This window comes from Perissodus microlepis, chromosome 2, assembly GCF_051167445.1.
Source record: "Perissodus microlepis isolate ML-2025 ecotype Zambia chromosome 2, ASM5116744v1, whole genome shotgun sequence".
Lineage (NCBI taxonomy): Eukaryota > Metazoa > Chordata > Actinopteri > Cichliformes > Cichlidae > Perissodus > Perissodus microlepis.
Window position 1 is genome coordinate 29,407,422 of NC_140462.1, and position 20,021 is coordinate 29,427,442.

Below are 20,021 nucleotides of genomic sequence, written 5' to 3' on the forward strand. Positions count from 1 at the left end.
TGGGGGTGTGGTGGGTGAGCCAGACCACCTGGGCCAGCAGTTTCAGCGACCAACTCGTCGGCGCAGAGCTCCAGACCGGTATGGAGTGTGGATCACTTAGCTTGGTTTACCTACCATGGACAGTTCCAAGTAGGACTGAAGATTCAGTTCAAGTTTAAATCGTTTCAGCCTCCTACACTGTTAGCTACAATGGTTTAAGAGAGCTATATTTTTCATTGTTCCAGTGTTTACATTTAAAAAAAAAAGTGAGTAAAGTATCTGAAGGACCTACGGGGTTATCTACATGCACTTATCCATTTGTATTTGTGCCTTCCTAGATGCTAGGATAAGTTAGTTATTCCCGGTCGCCATGTAATAGTTACAATTGTGTAATTTCTTTTCTACTTAACAGCCCTTGAAATGCTTTATTTTGCACATGTATGTACACCTTACTAGAGTCAACGTCTTTGTCACTGAAGTGCACTAGTTGATACTATACCTCACCTTATATGCAGTAATGGCTAACACTTTTATCTCCTGTAGGCTCCAAGTGGTAAAGGGGATTGTGTACCAGTTTTATGCATTACAATGCTGGAGTGGAATTATTGTTTAATTGCCATCCAGAGTGGGGGTAGTGTTGCGGGAATTGCTGTCTTGTGTGTGACTGGGTGCAGTAAGGAGTGTATGTGATGTGTGTGAGCATGCGCGTGAAGAAAACGCGGGGAGCGAAAAAGGAAAAAGAGAGAGAGAGTGTGTCATGGGTAGAGAAGGCGACCGGGAGCAGCGTTCTAACGGGCTACAGCCTATGCAGTGTGTTTTTCGAAGTGTGCAGTACTGTTATTAAAGCCTCATCTCTTCAGTACTCTCCGGTGCCTCGGCTGATTTCTGTCTGCCTCACTACTCCACAAAAGTGAAGGGAGTTAACCCCGAAGGAGGACAAACTTCGGCCCTGGAGGAAGCATCTCTCCTCGCGTCTCCCGACCACGGTCAGGGGACTGACGGCGAGGAATGGTTAACAGTATATATGTAAGCATTTAAACACTGCAGAGAGTACAATTAACAGTAATAGTATTGTAGAAATTCATTTGTGACGTCAAAAAATGCGCACACCTTTGACGCTGCGTTTTCTCTGTTTTTCTTGTCCACACGTAAATGCAAAAATGGAGTTTTCAAAAATATCCACCCTGGCGGGAGTTTTTAAAAATCTCAGTTTTCAGTGACCAAAAACGCCGTTTACGTGTGGACGAAAGGTACAAACGCATAGAAAAATCTGCGTTTTCAAAAAATACCCGGGTACGTGTGGACATAGCCTAAGTGACTTATAGATCATGTTTAACTTGAGTAGCGAAAGACCGCGGGGGGTTTGAAAACGATGTGCCGGAGTCGCTGTTCTTGCCGGCTCTAATGAGCCTTGAACCCCCGTCTAACTATCGAGCTGGAGGGTAACAGACATCTCCGAAAACGTGGGAGCACTTTTGCAAATATGTGATGTCTTGATAAACCGAGCAGATATTTGAAGTTTACACAGCTACATTCTCGCCTGAAAATATGTGAAAAGTTAATTTTGTGATGCAGAAAGAGTAATAAAAGTAATATTAAAACTAAGTAGCTGCCGCCATTGTTGGAAACTGGAATTGGCTGGGCCGCGCTATGAATTCTGGGATAGGATACGCCCCACCAAGGAGCGTGGCTAACAAGTTTGAAATACTCTTTCTTTAGCCGGAAATAGCTAATGGCATCAAACCCGCCAAAAAGATTTTCAGACAAGGATGATTTTGTTACATGTAAAAATGGCCGAGGTTGTTACAGAAGGACTTAAATTCACAATACAGGGAGTGCAGAATTATTAGGCAAGTTGTATTTTTGAGGAATAATTTTATTATTGAACAACAACCATGTTCTCAATGAACCCAAAAAACTCATTAATATCAAAGCTGAATGTTTTTGGAAGTAGTTTTTAGTTTTAGCTATTTTAGGGGGATATCTGTGTGTGCAGGTGACTATTACTGTGCATAATTATTAGGCAACTTAACAAAAAACAAATATATACCCATTTCAATTATTTATTTTTTACCAGTGAAACCAATATAACATCTCCACATTCACAAATATACATTTCTGAAATTCAAAAACAAAACAAAAACAAATCAGCGACCAATATAGCCACCTTTCTTTGCAAGGACTCTCAAAAGCCTGCCATCCATGGATTCTGTCAGTGTTTTGATCTGTTCACCATCAACATTGCGTGCAGCAGCAACCACAGCCTCCCAGACACTGTTCAGAGAGGTGTACTGTTTTCCCTCCTTGTAAATCTCACATTTGATGATGGACCACAGGTTCTCAATGGGGTTCAGATCAGGTGAACAAGGTGGCCATGTCATTAGTTTTTCTTCTTCTATACCCTTTCTTGCCAGCCACGCTGTGGAGTACTTGGACGCGTGTGATGGAGCATTGTCCTGCATGAAAATCATGTTTTTCTTGAAGGATGCAGACTTCTTCCTGTACCACTGCTTGAAGGTGTCTTCCAGAAACTGGCAGTAGGACTGGGAGTTGAGCTTGACTCCATCCTCAACCCGAAAAGGCCCCACAAGCTCATCTTTGATGATACCAGCCCAAACCAGTACTCCACCTCCACCTTGCTGGCGTCTGAGTCGGACTGGAGCTCTCTGCCCTTTACCAATCCAGCCACGGGCCCATCCATCTGGCCCATCAAGACTCACTCTCATTTCATCAGTCCATAAAACCTTAGAAAAACCAGTCTTGAGATATTTCTTGGCCCAGTCTTGACGTTTCAGCTTGTGTGTCTTGTTCAGTGGTGGTCGTCTTTCAGCCTTTGTTACCTTGGCCATGTCTCTGAGTATTGCACACCTTGTGCTTTTGGGCACTCCAGTGATGTTGCAGCTCTGAAATATGGCCAAACTGGTGACAAGTGGCATCTTGGCAGCTGCACGCTTGACTTTTCTCAGTTCATGGGCAGTTATTTTGCGCCTTGGTTTTTCCACACGCTTCTTGCGACCCTGTTGACTATTTTGAATGAAACGCTTGATTGTTCGATGATCACGCTTCAGAAGCTTTGCAATTTTGAGACTGCTGCATCCCTCTGCAAGATATCTCACTATTTTTGACTTTTCTGTGCCTGTCAAGTCCTTCTTTTGACCCATTTTGCCAAAGGAAAGGACGTTGCCTAATAATTATGCACACCTGATATAGGGTGTTGATGTCATTAGACCACACCCCTTCTCATTACAGAGATGCACATCACCTAATATGCTTAATTGGTAGTAGGCTTTCGAGCCTATACAGCTTGGAGTAAGACAACATGCATGAAGAGGATGATGTGGACAAAATACTCATTTGCCTAATAATTCTGCACTCCCTGTAAACACGTTATTGATACTCAAAAGCATGTGCCATCAATAAATCTTGCACAGAAATTATTTGCAAGAAAAAAAATCAAAATGTGATTTTCCACCTTCTCCATTATTTAAGCCTTGAGAAATAAGGAATTATGTGGATATTGCCATAATTTGTAAGGATGGAAATGAAGTCCCTAAAAACCCCTATCCTTATAGTTAAAGCTAAAAGCTAGGCTAACATTATCGCTAAATATCACGGCTAACCTAAAACTGAGTTGCAAGAAACTGTAAGATACCAAACCATACTGCAAGAAAAAACAATTTACTCACCAAAGCAGTGAACCGAGGGCAAAAATTGTGGTGATAATGACAATAACGAGTAGTATCGCTGAAGTACTGTCCAGTTTCACCAGGGTGTGGTCAGGCATGTTCCTGAATAGACTAAGCGCAAAGTCCCAGCGGATTCATCTGCACCAATTTTAGGTGGAGGACCTATTTTATCCTTCCGCTGACACTCTAATGCCATTTTTTCTTTGTCTGTCTGTATTAATACATATATCTATAAAACCACCACATCAGATTTTTTTATTTGAGAGATTGAAGACATTTGATTGACCTACAATTTGCTGAAAACATTTCAAAATGAGCTGAAATTAGTAATGCATTTTAAGATATGTGGTGTTATGAAAATTACTATAAAATAAAGACACAGTTAAAGATTCAAAAACCAATTAGTTTGTATTAATCATTAACCATTAATAAATAATTGGAAATCATGCAGCAATTGCATGCTTATATACACTGCTTATTTGTTTCTTCTGTTTGATATTTGTTCAGAAATTTCAATACATCCTGTGTGTCTTTGAACAGTGCAGTCATACAAACTCAATAAAGATAAGTCAGAAAACACAGACTCTGTGTAGAGTTCTAAGAACAATTTTTTTTAAGTTACTTGAACTCAAGTAAATTGAGTTTATCATCTTTTTTTAATAGAAAGTACTGGTAACTTATTTAAACAAAGTGTTAATAGCAAGTTGATAAAAATTGAGTTCAGTCAAATTAATATTCTTAATTAAGCACAATATTACATTTTACAGTGTGCCTGCAGCACTAAAGGACCCCGTGAGAGATGTCTGTCTCGCCCTAGCAAAACCTGTCCTTTCCTCCTCTTCAGTTCGCCTGAACATACGCTTGTCATATTCTGTGATATGATTTACTCTGAGGTGTTTGACGAGGTTAGTAGTGTTGCCACAACACCTCACTGTCTTGCCACATGTATCGCAAACCGCGTCTTGGCTGTTTGTGGAGGTAAAATACGTCCACAGATGACTCCGTTTACGCTCAGCCATTGTTGCGAGTGCGCACGCCAGGGGCTGCAACACATTGCGGCGTGACGTCAACTCCAAAGCCCTATACAGCCGTATTTCGCACATGACTATGAAATGCGGAAGAGGAAGTAGTTCCTTCCAATTTAGACAATCCAAATGATATAGTTTCTACTGTGTTCCTGTTAATGATAAACTACAAATTTACCCCAAAGTACTAAAATATCAATATTTTAATATGAGAATAGATTCTAGAACATAAATTACTGGTATCGGAAGAATCGATATATCAATATCGATCCGTACACCACTAGCTAGCAAAGCGGTGTGGCTGATGTGGAGTGAAGCCACGTTAATGACAACGTGTACAACCATTGGAGATGTGAGCAGGACAGACGGAACAACTGACGGAAAAAGTGTGGACTTTATACCAGTTTTTAAATTGTGTTGCTAGGCCACGTAAAACTGGAGTTATGATAAAAATTTATGCAATGTTTTTTTTTTTTTTTCCTGAATACTATCGTTGTTTATATTTACTGCGGGAAGAAATGGTAAAAACTGCGTTTTATAAGGAAAACGTTCGAAAGCGCTCTCCACCTGTGCGCAAAAACAAAACCAAAAACCCCCCCCCCACCCTTTCCTATTCGTTGAAAAAAGTACCATGTTGACCAATCAAAAAATGATATAGCAGCATGGCATTTAGTTGTTTAGGAAAGGGGGAAATTTTAGGAGTGACGGCGGTGTTTAAAGATGTGAGCGATTTGCGATGTTTAGCACAAATCTTGTGTAGTTAGTGTGTAGAGTAGTCAATAGTTTTGTTGTGTGTGTCATAACAATGAGGCGACTGCTGAATGTTACAGGTGTTACAGGAGTGATACATCTCCTGTTGTCACGCCTGCAGGTATCAGGATTGTAATGTTCTCCTTTATCTCATAGTGGACAGGAATTATTTTTTGGAGTGGCACAAATAATTTGTGTGGCATCAAATTTGATGCAGAACAGCTGATTGTTCTGTACATATTTTGAAATATTTATTTTCTCTGATTTACTCTGCCTTACAGAAACCTGGTTGCAGCAGGATGATTATGTTAGTTTAAATGAATCAACACCCCCGAGTCATTCTAACTACCAGAAACCTCGAAGCACAGGCCGAGGGGGCGGTGTGGCAGCAATTTTTCACACCAGCCTATTAATTAATGAAAGACCAAGACAGACTTTTAATTCATTTGAAAGCCTGATGCTTAACATTGTCCACCCCAGCTGTGAAACTCAGAAACCAGTCTTACTTGTTATCATCTATCGTCCACCTGGGCCTTACACAGAGTTTCTGTCTGATTTCTCAGACTTTATATCTAATTTAGTTCTGAGCTCAAATAAAATAATTATTGTGGGTGATTTTAACATCCATGTAGATGCTAAAAATGACAGCCTCAACATGGCATTTAGTCTGTTATTAGACTCAATTGGCTTCTCTCAAAATGTAAAAGAACCCACCCACCACTTTAATCACACTCTAGATCTTGTTTTAACATATGGCATAGAAACTGAACATTTAACAGTGTTTCCTGAAAACCCTCTCCTGTCTGATCATTTCCTGATAACATTTACATTTACAATAATTGATTACACAGCGGTGGAGAGTAGATTTTATCAAAGTAGATGTCTTTCTGAAAGCGCTGTAACTAAGTTTAAGAATATAATCCACCCACTGTTATCATCTTCAATGCCCTGTACCAACACAGAGCAGAGCAGCTATCTGAACGCTACCCCAACAGAGGTCGATTATCTTGTTAATAATTTCACCTCCTCACTACGTACGACTCTGGATACTGTAGCTCCAGTGAAAACTAAGGTCTCTAATCAGAAGTACCTGACTCCGTGGTATAATTCTCAAACACGTACCCTAAAGCAGATGACTCGTAATCTGGAGAGGAAATGGCGTGTCACAAATTTAGAGGATCATCATTTAGCCTGGAGAAATAGTTTGCTGCTTTATAAGAAAGCCCTCCGCAAAGCCAGAACATCTTACTATTCATCACTGATTGAAGAAAATAAGAACAACCCCAGGTTTCTCTTCAGCACTGTAGCCAGGCTGACAAACAGTCAGAGCTCTGTTGAGCCAACCATCCCTTTAACGTTAACTAGTAATGACTTCATGAACTTCTTCACAAATAAAATTTTTATCATTAGAGAAAAAATTACCAGTAATCATCCCACAGATGTAATATTATCTACAGCTACTCTTAGTACCATTGATGTTAAGTTAGACTCTTTTTCTCCAATTGATCTTTCTGAGTTAACTTCAATAATTACTTCCTCCAAACCATCAACGTGTCTTTTAGACCCCATTCCTACAAAACTGCTCAAAGAAGTCCTGCCATTAATTAATTCTTCGATCTTAAATATGATCAACCTATCTCTAATAATCGGCTATGTACCACAGGCCTTCAAGCTGGCTGTAGTTAAACCTTTACTCAAAAAGCCATCTCTAGACCCAGCAGTCTTAGCTAATTATAGGCCAATCTCCAACCTTCCTTTCATATCAAAAATCCTTGAAAGAGTAGTTGTCAAACAGCTAACAGATCATCTGCAGAGGAATGGTTTATTTGAAGAGTTTCAGTCAGGTTTCAGAGCTCATCACAGCACAGAAACAGCTTTAGTGAAGGTTACAAATGATCTTCTTATGGCCTCTGACAGTGGACTCATCTCTGTGCTTGTCCTGCTAGACCTCAGTGCAGCGTTCGATACTGTTGACCATAATATCCTATTAGAGCGATTAGAACATGCTGTAGGTATTACAGGTACTGCACTGCAGTGGTTTGTATCATATCTATCTAATAGACTCCAATTTGTGCATGTAAATGGAGAGTCCTCTTCACGCACTGAGGTTAATTATGGAGTTCCACAGGGTTCAGTGCTAGGACCAATTCTGTTTACATTATACATGCTTCCCTTAGGCAGCATCATTAGAAGACATAGCATACATTTTCACTGCTATGCCGATGACACCCAGCTCTATCTGTCCATGAAGCCAGATAACACACACCAATTAGTTAAACTGCAGGAATGTCTTAAAGACATAAAGACCTGGATGGCCGCTAACTTTCTGCTTCTTAATTCAGATAAAACTGAGGTTATTGTACTCGGCCCTGAAAATCTTAGAAATATGGTATCTAACCAGATTCATACTCTGGATGGCATTACCTTGGCCTCCAGTAACGCTGTGAGGAACCTTGGAGTCATTTTTGACCAGGACATGTCCTTCAACGCACATATTAAACAAATATGTAAGACTGCTTTCTTCCATTTGCGCAACATCTCTAAAATTAGAAATATCCTGTCTCAGAGTGACGCTGAAAAACTAGTTCATGCATTTATTACTTCCAGGTTGGACTATTGTAATTCATTATTATCAGGATGTCCAAAAAACTCACTGAAAAGCCTTCAGCTAATCCAAAATGCTGCAGCAAGAGTACTGACAGGGACTAGAAAGAGAGAGCATATTTCTCCTGTTTTGGCTTCCCTTCATTGGCTTCCTGTTAAGTCCAGAATTGAATTCAAAATCCTGCTCCTCACATACAAGGTCTTAAATAATCAGGCCCCATCTTATCTTAATGACCTTGTAGTACCATATCACCCTATTAGAGCACTTCGCTCTCGCTCTGCAGGCCTACTTGTTGTTCCTAGAGTATTTAAAAGTAGAATGGGAGGCAGAGCCTTCAGTTTTCAGGCCCCTCTTCTGTGGAACCAGCTTCCAGTTTGGATTCGGGAGACAGACACTATCTCTACTTTTAAGATTAGGCTTAAAACTTTCCTTTTTGCTAAAGCATATAGTTAGGGCTGGACCAGGTGACCCTGAATCCTCCCTTAGTTATGCTGCAATAGACGTAGGCTGCCGGGGGATTCCCATGATGCATTGAGTTTTTCCTTTCCAGTCACCTTTCTCACTCACTATGTATTAATAGACCTCTCTGCATTGAATCATATCTGTTATTAACCTCTGTCTCTCTTCCACAGCATGTCTTTTATCCTGTCTTCCTTCTCTCACCCCAACCGGTCGCAGCAGATGGCCGCCCCTCCCTGAGCCTGGTTCTGCCGGAGGTTTCTTCCTGTTAAAAGGGAGTTTTTCCTTCCCACTGTCGCCAAAGTGCTTGCTCATAGGGGGTCATATGATTGTTGGGTTCTTCTCTGTATCTATGAAGCGCCTTGAGGCGACTTTTGTTGTGATTTGGCGCTATATAAATAAAATTGAATTGAATTGAATTGAATTTTTAAAAAATGCCTCTGCTTTTTAGGTAAACAGCTGCAAAAAACTTTGTTTGCATAACTCAGTACAAAAATTGCCCAACATTAGTAATATATACTGTATTTTGCAGACAGAGTTACAGGACTCTCTCCCAGACCACAGACTCATACTCATAATACAAGTCAGAGCTTTATTTAAAAAAAAAAAGAAAGAAAGTTGTGTTTTCAAAATTGGAGTTCAAGTTATTTTTACTTCCAATAGTGTTAACATACTACACAGGTCATGAACAAGATTTTTTTTTTAAATTTTCATTGTAAGTGGGCTAAAGCACTTAATTAAAAGTAGCCTAATGTAAATGTAAATGCTGTAATTTGATGTTGTTTAACTGTTTAACTCCTCTCTGGAGGGGAGAGGGAGGGGAGACAGGAGGACAAAGGAGGGGGGAACAACTAAGCTGTAGTGCCTCTTCACTTCACTGTGCAATACCTTTTGTGCAATACTTTTTGTTAATAGTCAACGGTGCAATAGACTCCATACTTGAAATGTGCAATTCACTTGTATTTTTATTTTTATTTTATTCCTATTTATTCTATTTATCCCCTTTGTATATTTTATCTATATATGTCTTTGTATTTATATATGTGTGTATATATATATATATATATATATATATATATATATATATATATATATATATATAATATTCTGTAACTCTGTAACTTCTGTCGGTGCTGTGCTTTTTTGGAACCGAATTTCCCAGAGGAACCCACCCGAGGGATTAATAAAGTTTTATCTTATCTTATCTTATCTTATCTTATCTTATCTTATCTTATCTTATCTTGATTATTTTAATAAACCATGTAACTTGGATGGATTCAATGCTGGCGTGACCACAGTGCACATGTCTAATGTTGATCACAGTTGATCAGGGAGTTTGTGTGTTCGCTCAGACACATTAAAAATTAGAGGGAACATTGCTATAAAGCAGCCTCAGCCGCTAACGTCAGGGTTGTCGCTATGGCAACTCTTACTCTGTCACATGATGAAAGTGTACAAGCGTTCTGACACATCAAAAGGGAAGCACTACAAGTCATCTCAAGCTATTAGTTTGATTTAGAGACCTCCAATAATTTTGTGATTAGTGAAGTTCATTGCTTGCATAAAGATTCAACTCAGAACTCTGATTTTAACCCGAACATATTAGATTACTAATGACCATTACGTGCTTCAGTATACTGGTTTACCTGACAGAAGGCATTTTTAACATGGGTCAGTAGCAGGGCCGGATCTAGAGAAATTTTCTTAGGGTGGCAAAGAAATCAAATGGGGTGGCAAAATCAAAGCCTTTTATTTTTCAAACACATTTGCAGGTGGTTACATGTGGTTAAAATGATTCAAATGCAGTAAGTATACACATTTTTCATATAAATATAGTCTATAACTAAATTATTGTTTGTAGCCCACATAATTACACACTTTAGTTACATAAAACATGTGAGTTTTGATGTTATGTACTGTATAGCCTGTTTAATAAATAAACATGTAGCCCAATAAGTATAAAACCCAGAAAACTACACAACATGGGGTGGTTAATTTACAAACACAAGTCTAACTTAAGTTTCACACTGTTTTTTGTTAGAAAACAATCACATTGTTACATGCTTAAATTACACAAAATGTCAGAAATCTGCACTGTCATGAACAAAAATTTAAACCTAACTTTTGCATGATTTGTTGGATTAACCCTCTGAGGTCTGAAATACAACCGGCCATTTTTGACTCCTTTTGAGTTTTTTTTGTAAAAATATACAACTATTTATCTAAAAATGCAGCCAATACACCTGCTGTTTTTTTCATTTTGTACAACCATTTAAAAATATTACTAAAACTAAAATGAGAGAACAATCAGATTTTGCAATAAGATGCCCCACAAATGATGTGTGCCAGTAAAAAACAAGTTTGTCCACCAAAAGACAGGAGAACAGCACAGGGATAAACCTGCAGGCTTGACAACAGGAGGTGTATCCTACTTAGTGACAGTGTTTACGTTGCAATGTGCATCTGTGACATTCATTAGTGCCCTCACCGACACACAAAACAAAAAGACTACACAACAGAACAACTACACAACTTTTTCAGAAGCCCGGGGTCTTTTGGAGTGTAATTTTTTTCATAGTTAGATGCCTGGCTGACAACTGTATAAAACAAAAACTACACACAATATTCGAAGCATTCGAAGCGCATTTACGACTGTGCGTAAATCCCCCCTAATATTGGTCGACTGAGCGAGGGGGCGAGGGCAGCTGCTGCCTGCGAGTGCGCTGTTGGAGAAACGCAGCGAGGCAGACAGAGGAGAACTGAAGTTCGACCAGGTACCAAAGCAAATCATTCATACTGTACAAATAATGTAAATATGACGGTGAATCACAAAAGATTGATATCAAACTGATCACTTGACCCATATTACGTTACTCGTTCTTCAAGTGAATCAACAAATGGCAAAAAGCCGGACAAAAACAATGCTGTTTCTTTATAGAGTCTTAGCTTACATGTGTGTTTATTTCATATTTTCAGTTGTTGCCCTCCACGACTAAATAAATCGGTTTCAGTAATGTACTGATATACAAGAATGGACATAAGGGTAGATGTTATTTTATATATTATGCTTTGTATGTTGTTCAGTATATTTCTATGCAAAACAAAAGGAATTTCGATACACAGCAGTATATTCACAGTTTAAACCAGATATTTACATACACTTTATGGAAAACACAAGAACATTTTTTTACTGTACAACATCAATTTAGAGTAAACTTGTTTTGTTTTGGAAAAATAAATATTGAAATATCTTTTGAATTAGTTAAATGTCAGAATAAAGAGAGAGAGAGCTGTCTATTTTTATCACTTTCATCAAATTTAGGAGTACATGTACACTAAGTTTGTTGTTAATTAATAAGCAAACTCCAGACGATTCCATTCTGAGCTGAAGAAGCTTCTGATAGGTTAGTAGAGTCCATGTGAGTAAATTGGTGGCACACCTGTGGATGCATATAAGGCAAAACACAGAGTTTGTTTCTTTGAAATGGGAAAATCAAAAGATGTCAACCAAAACACCAGGAAAAGAATTGTGGAGCTCTATAAGTGTGGCTCAGTTTTGAATACAATTTGGTGCCATTTACAATTGAGAAATACAGACAGTTTCTCTCTTTACTCTTAAAGTTAACAAACATGTTTTTTATATTTATCAATCTAAAAAAATAAACATTTAGTCTGATTTGATGTTACAATTAAAAAAGTGTATCTGTTTTTATCTGAAGAGTGTGTAAATATCTGGTTTCAACTGTATATTTGATGATGTTGGTGTTTGGCTTGATTGTCAGCACAAAGAGGGAGAGAGAGGAACAGAGAGGGAGAGAGAGGGAGATGGAGAATGAGGACAGAACAGAGATGGAACAAGAGCAGGTGAGACACACATGTTAGTCAAATGATTGTTTACCAAAAGTATCACCGTATCATAGGTACTCATGTATCTCGTACCTAGTGTTTCTTTTTAGGTTTGTTATTTTTCAAATTCTATATTTATTAAGTTATGCAGGCTTGTTTGCACAACAAGGCTAAATAATTATATAAACTTTTCTGAATCTAAATAGTGGACTTTGGTAGAATTAAAAAATAAGTGTAGTGCAGGTCTATGGTGATGTTTAGTGCTACTATCATCTAGTTCTGGTTCTGTCTTGGTTAAATCCTAAGTAGTCCTGTTTTAATTCCGGATCAGTTCTGGGTCTGGTTGAATTGGGGTATAGTTCTCGTGTCTTGATACAGCCCTGATTTTGTTCTGCCTTGCTGCTTAATTAAAAGCAATCCCATGTGCATACTACCCTTTAGGGCTAAGCCCCGGGTGTATCAAATGTCTGCCTCTGCTTTCAAGGACTGCGATTTTGATCGCTGGTGTCACCAGATGTTTGTCTAGACAGAGTTCTAAAATCTGGTGTTATAAGTATTATAGTAACATTTTAATCATTAAAATAAAAGGTCAGCATTAGTGTGGCATGTTAAAGCCAGTATCAATCTCTACAAATCATGTTTATTGTTTAGTTTAATCTAGCACATTCAGAAAGACATTTTCTGGGCGCTGGTTTAGCTCAGTGGAAAAAGGAGGCAGCCATATGGCTAAAAGCTAGCCCGGATTTGAGTCTGATCTTCGGCCCTTTGCTGCAGGTCTTCTTCCCTCTTCCTTGGCCTCTGCTCTCCTGTCAGTCTTCACTGTACCTGTCCAATGAAGCCATAAAAGCACTTCTGTGAAGTATGCATGTTCTGAACCCCCCCCCCAACCAACCCCGAGCTATTCCATCCCAGAAATCAAGCACATCATGTTGACCATCTTTTTCTGCATACAAACCCCAGGAAATATGAGAGATCCCATTGGTGGAATTTCAAGTGTTTTAATAGCAATTTTGCAATATTCAGTCTAGCATTAACCATCTTTTTCTTACATCTGTAAAGTAGACCTCAGTGGCATATATACACACACAACCTCTGCAATGCTGGAAGAGCCAGTCCCAATTAGTGAAAACGGCAGATGCTGTGTGATGCATTAAATGTGACAGTTGTGTTATTTGTTTGTTAGTAACAAACCAAATAGATTTTCAAAGTCCAGACGCAAATCCACTTTAAATATTTTCCTAACAGTTAACTGCAGAGCATAAGGTTTCTGCTATGCAACTAAAAAGGTTTATAATTATATTTCAATTTTTTCTAAACATGATTTAATGCATTTATAAAAAGCAAACACTGCCTTTTCTCCTCACTGATACAGAAAACAAAAACGGAGAAAATTAGATGTTTGACTGTTCTGCATTATTAGAGATTTGATATGGCAGTCAGCACAGATCCGGTCAGCACAACACATGAGGCCAATGAGAAGATCAGGCAGTTCGCCAAGCCCTGTGGAAAGAAAGTGGGAGAAGTTAATCATCTGAGGATGATTTTTCCTCAGAAACATTTAATTAAAAATTCTTCCTTTTGGGATGGTAAATGCCTTCCTGATCAACTGCAGTTTAACTTGTTGTTTAGAATCTCCCCTTTGTAAACAGCACACTTACATGCAAGCCTTTGAGCTACTGTACAGTCAAGAAACAAGACTAGCTAATATTTTGATCGTTACCTTAATCTCTTTAAACACCAGGCACCCCCACAGAGCAGCAACCAGACCATAGCCCTGAAGAAAGGAAACCAAACAAGCTGTTTGAGCTTAGACCATTGGCTTGATGAAACTAAAGTACCAGCTAAAAAGAGCAGGATATAAATGGGTTAGCCATTTGTTCCAACAGTGTCTGATCCGTTTAGCACTTTATGCTGTGCATACACATCGAACATTCACTAAAGGTTCAATGCAATAGACAATCTAGATTATGATATTTAAGCACTAATGGCTTTTTCCATGTATGAAGGATACACTTAATTGATCTTGTTGCAACATGCTTTACCCCAGCTACATTGCTTCTGGGGAAATGCAATTTGGTAAGAAAGCTGCAAATCGTAGCTCAATAGCTTATGTCTTCTATGTTGTGAGATGTGATGATCCATGTGCTATGTGCTGAGCTGTTTTTTTTTTTTTTTCCCTGTTCTCAAACTGATCTCCCTGTTGGAGTTCATTCTGGGGGGAGTTTTTTTTTTCCTCCTCGTCTTTCCTCATGTTGTGCATTTTCCATTGTTTCAGTTTTGGTCGCTGCTCGTGCTAAGGACCGGTCAGTGAAACCTAGCCTGACCTGTCTCCCCAATGTGATGTTTTTGTATTGTATACAAAACAAGGTCGACAAGGTATCATCTATCTTAATTGCCCTTGGGGATAAATTAAGTCTCTGACTCTGACACACCCTTAAAATGTTGTCAGTATTTTAGATCCAACTTCTTTTGAAAATATTCATGTAATGCAGAACAATGTGAAAACCTTCAATATCAATTTGCAGTCCAAGTGGTTTCAGAATGTTCATTGTTTTACTTATTAATTGAATCCTCCCAGCTGTCAGAATATGTTGCACTTACCGCTGTGACAATTGGAAATGTAATGGCAGAATTCAGGTAGTTATTGGCCAGGAACCAGCAGTATGTCCCAATTGCCCACATCAGTCCAGACAACAGACCTGAAGAGCAAGAGGAGACCGTAAGGTACTTATGTTTGAGTAAAAATGCATTAAAAACAAACAACATTACTATGATTCCTATGATCTAGAAAGGAGAAAAAAAAAAGAAAAAAAAAAAAAAGTCTTACGCAACATAAATACGCTTTTTTATTAATTCCCGTCATTGCCTAATTCAGTATAAAATTGTACACAGGTTACATTACTCAAGGGAAAGAATTCACAAAATCTATCCAGACTGCTCTCCCTTCTGTGAGAAATGTATGACACATTATAGAAATCTCTTACATAGTTTTGCACTTTGTCCAAGGCTTCAGGGTTTTTTGTTTGACATTTTCACCATTTTCACTCTAATATTCTTAACCCCTACATTTTTTACTCTCGATGTACCTTTGGAACTAGCTTGGTTCTAAAAAGGTACACATCTCAGGGTGTCATAAAATATGCTATTTAACAAAAAACAAAACAAAAAGCTGCCGTACCAAAACCACATAGGAAGAGGTTAAAATTAGCTTTAAAAGATTTTTTCCCATAAGATTGACCTGCTGTGTATTTTTGGGTAAAGTCTTACCTTTTGTGTCTAGTCCATCTGACAACCCTGACCATTGAAAAAGTGACAGTAAAGGGCAACCTGGCACAATAAGTAGTAATAACAGCGTGACGCTGATCGACTGCCAGTATACAAGTAGGGTGTGAACCTGAACTCAGAGAAAGTAAACAAAACTATGGAAGCTTGTTTCCACTTTTTTGCCATACATACATCACATAATCGCAAAATTGCAAGAATTCAAAATTGGAACGCTGAGAAAACAATTAAAAAAAAAAAAAAAAAAAACACAACAACAACAACAACAACAACAACAACAACAACACACACACACACACACACACAACTTTAAACTTCATGTCACTGAATATACATTTTAGAAAAATTTGGACTGACATTCGGGGGGAATGTCAGTCCAAATGACTGGAGGGGGTCCAGTCATGGGAAAGGAAAAAACAAACAAAAAACAAAACAAGACTACTGAAAGCTTTCATACAAAGTGCATGTTCATAAACACTGGAGAAAAAAAAAAAAAAAAAAAAAAAAAAAAAAAAAGGCTAGAGTAATTTGAAAATATAAATTCAGTCTCTTCAAGGATACACATTGATTGCTTGTTCACAATAAATCATCACTCAGTAACCTGAATAGAATTCCAAATTTGTTCAAAGCAGCCCATCCTTAATTACTAAAGATCACGGTCATACAATAGGCTTTGGAAGAGTGCCTTTTCAGAAATAATGTTCTACCTGGAAGTACAGCTCTGGAGTAAAGCTTCGGCTTTGTATTCATGGCAGCGCAGTAGATGGCAAAGTACACAGTGCTTGCAATGAAAATACCACTGCAGTGTGCATGAACATAGTCGAGATCTGTGAAAAGATAGAAACGGGAATTAAATTGGAAATATTACACCTGGTTCTCACGAGGGACTAGTATTTCATCAAGCAGCAACTGGATCCATCCTTAGATCTATGATAAATGTATTTTCTTCAATACTTCCTTCAAGCCAACTTTGCAAAAAAAGAGAAAAGAAAAAAGTGCAGCATAAAGCGGTATCCAACACAGAAAACATACCGTAGACACTGGATTCATAGAACATGCTGTCATGGTGCACAGAATTGCTCTTAATGTACAGGACCGGTATGATGGAGAAAGCATACATGAGGCCCACCACAACAGCAAGGAGAAAACCACTGGTGAAAAGGAGGCAGAATACATTGAGGAACTGGATGAAGAATGCATTTTAAATCTCCACTGATACATCATTCAATTTCTATGGTTAATTCCAAGATATTGCAAAGAGCCGATAAAAACTGACAGTGCATGGGTAAATGGGTATGCAGGAAAACACAGCACAAAAGTGATGTTATTTTTGCACTCTGATTTTTACATTTATTGAATATCGGCTGTAAATGTAGCAGTCACAGCCCGGTGCTCACATTTTAAGTTTTTTCTGCTGCTAAAACAAAAACTCACAGTAAGAGCAAGGTTGTCATGTGTGAAACGGTTTTTAGTCACGACTTAAAACTTGTTACACCTAAAAACCACACTGGCAGACAGCTTCTAAACAAATAACTAAGACCTTCATTTAAAAGATGCAATGTAAATGAATTGTTTTACTTTTTATTACTTTTTTAATAATTAAAAAGTGTAAAATTGTATTCATTCATCTATGATTTAAATTCCATGACAGAGTGGCTGCTGTAGCCGTTCTTTGTCAGCAATGAAAAATGCTAATAGTAATAATGCACACATCTGAGGGGCTCCTAATGAGATGAGCTCACATGAATCGTTTGCTCTTTGGTCCAATGGTGTCTATCCAGGATTCAGAGGAATTTTGTCCATAGCTTCCTGAATTTGTTCTCTGCAAAGAGAAACATCGACCCAATTTGTATGTACACCACACAAAATACATGATAAAGTGATGACAGGCTTTAAGACAGAAAGTAGTATTTGCCTTGAGTGAATAGGAAGAAAATAAAAAAAGTATTTTCTGAAATCAACCTACTTCGACAAGCTGATAAAAATAAGTCAGTGACACACTCACTCTGTCAATCAGTAATGGAATTGTTTCTGAACTGTGAAGTAGCTCTACATCCGCTTTCACAAAGAAAAAGATCAGCCCACTGAATCAAAGGAGGGGAAAAAAAAAAGTGTCATGTACATCCAGCTGATATGGTTTGAAAAATGACAGCAGCATACAGTAGCCATCACTGTTTTGGGTGGGGTTGGGGGTAAATAAACAACATAGGCTGGGTCATTACAATTCCAAACGCGGTTTACCTTAGCAGACACAACCCAGCTCCACAATAATTTAATATTGGTCGTGAAACGTTCTGTGCAGCAATCCCAAACCAGCCAAATCTAGGACAGACACAATCAGTGAACTTTGACCAATTCAGTTATTTTTCATTCAATCCAAGTCATGCAAAGACAGGATTATTTTATTTTCGATCCAGAGTGTACATTCCATTAACTCAGCTCAACTCACCTTGAACTGGCCCAGCCCATCAACAAATTAGAGGATCCCGAAATTAAGATGCCAAGACCAAGGCCAATAGCTTTAACAAATGGAACAACTGCTACATTTCCTGTAGACCATATGGATAGATGGAAGAAGTTAACATGTAAATGTTACTGACAAAGTTAGAGTTGCACCATTTCCATTGCTATATCTGAATGCAAAAATATATTTTATTTATTCACTTCTCATTAGTACTTGGAGTCTAACTGACCCAGGAGCCATTCCCAGTCCCCTCTGAAGTCTTCCCCAAACCCCAGCCTCAATTCATACTCAAGCCATCTACCCTCATCTACTACAAATGCTATCAAACCTGAATGAGGAGCTAGTGAATATCTGATATTTAGAGATATTCATGAAACAAACAGTCTGTGTCCATCTGTGGCACTTGATTCTGTCTAGTAAGGTATGGCAAAGATTATGATGAAGCAGTTTTCAATTCAATTCATTTTAAATTCATTTTTTTAAAAAACATTTTGATCTGGCAATTTGAAAACCCTGGAGAACTGCAACGTCCCAGTTCTTGCCTCAGCAACTATGTCACACTATTCCCTCAACAGTTTCTGTTGTTTAACAACATGACTAATGAATACTCGCCACTACAAAAGTTTTAGGGACATTTTGTATTGCACTCTAAATACCCATTGATCTGTTCCACGTTAAGCACATAGCATTATGAATTTAAAGCATGAAATTGGGTCACACTGATTTCACCCCTAAAACCGTTCACATCTCCAACAAGGGACTATCAATAACCTAATTTTAGAACAACATCCTGCTGGACACTAGAGTCCAGTTTCCGGAACCTTTGGCATTAAACTATTTGTTGTTAAATTAGAAAAAACAAACAAACAAACAAACAAACAAACAAACAACAAAAAAAACCCTCAACAATACCTGTGGCCCAAAGCACACCTCCAAGCATTGCAAATGGGCAGAACTTGGGTGACTGAAGCATCAAGTCTCCAAACATAGATACAACCCATATTGCTGCACAGGTAACCCACTGAAAAAACATACCTGTAAATAAAACACACAGATAAACGGTCTCAAAACTTTGCAAAATAAATGTAGATTTTCCTCACTTGAAAAGTAAACATTTAAAATGGAGCTTTTGTCCAAAAATAACACAAATAAGAATATTCAAACTCTCAGAAAAATAAACAATTATATGCTCACCATCGCCAGTCTCTACTCTTTTGACAGGAACGAAGTTGCTTCCATACAAAAATACAGCAGCCATATTTGCAGTAATTCCATAGGCAAAATGTGAGATAGCCCTAGATGAGTTACAAGTAATATTAAATGATTCCAGTTCACCGGTTCCATCATTTTTGTAGCCATCTTCTGCACCTGTAAAGTTTTTACAGCAAGAGGTTAAAGAACAAATCTGACTTCAAACAAAAAGCCAACCTAATGCAACCACACGCAGCCCCTATTCATCACAGACCAATTATACTTTACAAACCTTCAGCGATATGACAGCTCACAATCAATAAGGCAGAGACAAATAAAAGCAAAAGTAGGGATTTTGCTTGGAGCATGTTAAAACAGAATATTTGTTTTGCTTTTGATAAGTCAGGTCTACAACATTAAAAACTGCTGGAGGCTGTCTGTGTCTGCAGTGGTAAGTCAGTCAGGTGCTGCCAGTTATCTAATCACTTTGTCACACAACAGCTGCAGAGGATGTAGCGCATATATGCATATACTTACAGACAAGAAAACACACAACCATGAGGGCTTGTCATCATGTCTGTTTTCCAGAGTAATTTATCTTATGACATTTATAATACTGCTGTTTATAGTATTTGCTTATTTATAGCAGACAAAGAGTAGGCCTAAACTAGACGATGTATAGTTAAAATAAGTATATATATATATATATATATATCTCATTCGCCCACGAATGA

At 38.2% G+C, this 20,021-nt stretch overlaps 1 protein-coding gene across 1 annotated transcript; it reads right to left on the reverse strand.

Annotated features, from left to right (window-relative positions):
- Positions 1-13,337: 13,337 nt before the first annotated feature.
- tmem144b (transmembrane protein 144b) lies at positions 13,338-19,762 on the reverse strand. Its single transcript, XM_084939045.1, has 12 exons — positions 19,580-19,762; positions 19,291-19,464; positions 19,009-19,131; positions 18,082-18,181; positions 17,874-17,954; positions 17,638-17,716; positions 17,375-17,454; positions 16,665-16,783; positions 16,340-16,459; positions 14,952-15,049; positions 14,071-14,124; positions 13,338-13,850 (listed from the first exon to the last, which is right to left on the reverse strand). Exons 1-12 carry the CDS (start codon positions 19,653-19,655, stop codon positions 13,767-13,769), a joined length of 1,188 nt encoding a protein of 395 aa, XP_084795171.1. The 5' UTR covers positions 19,656-19,762; the 3' UTR covers positions 13,338-13,766.
- Positions 19,763-20,021: the final 259 nt, after the last annotated feature.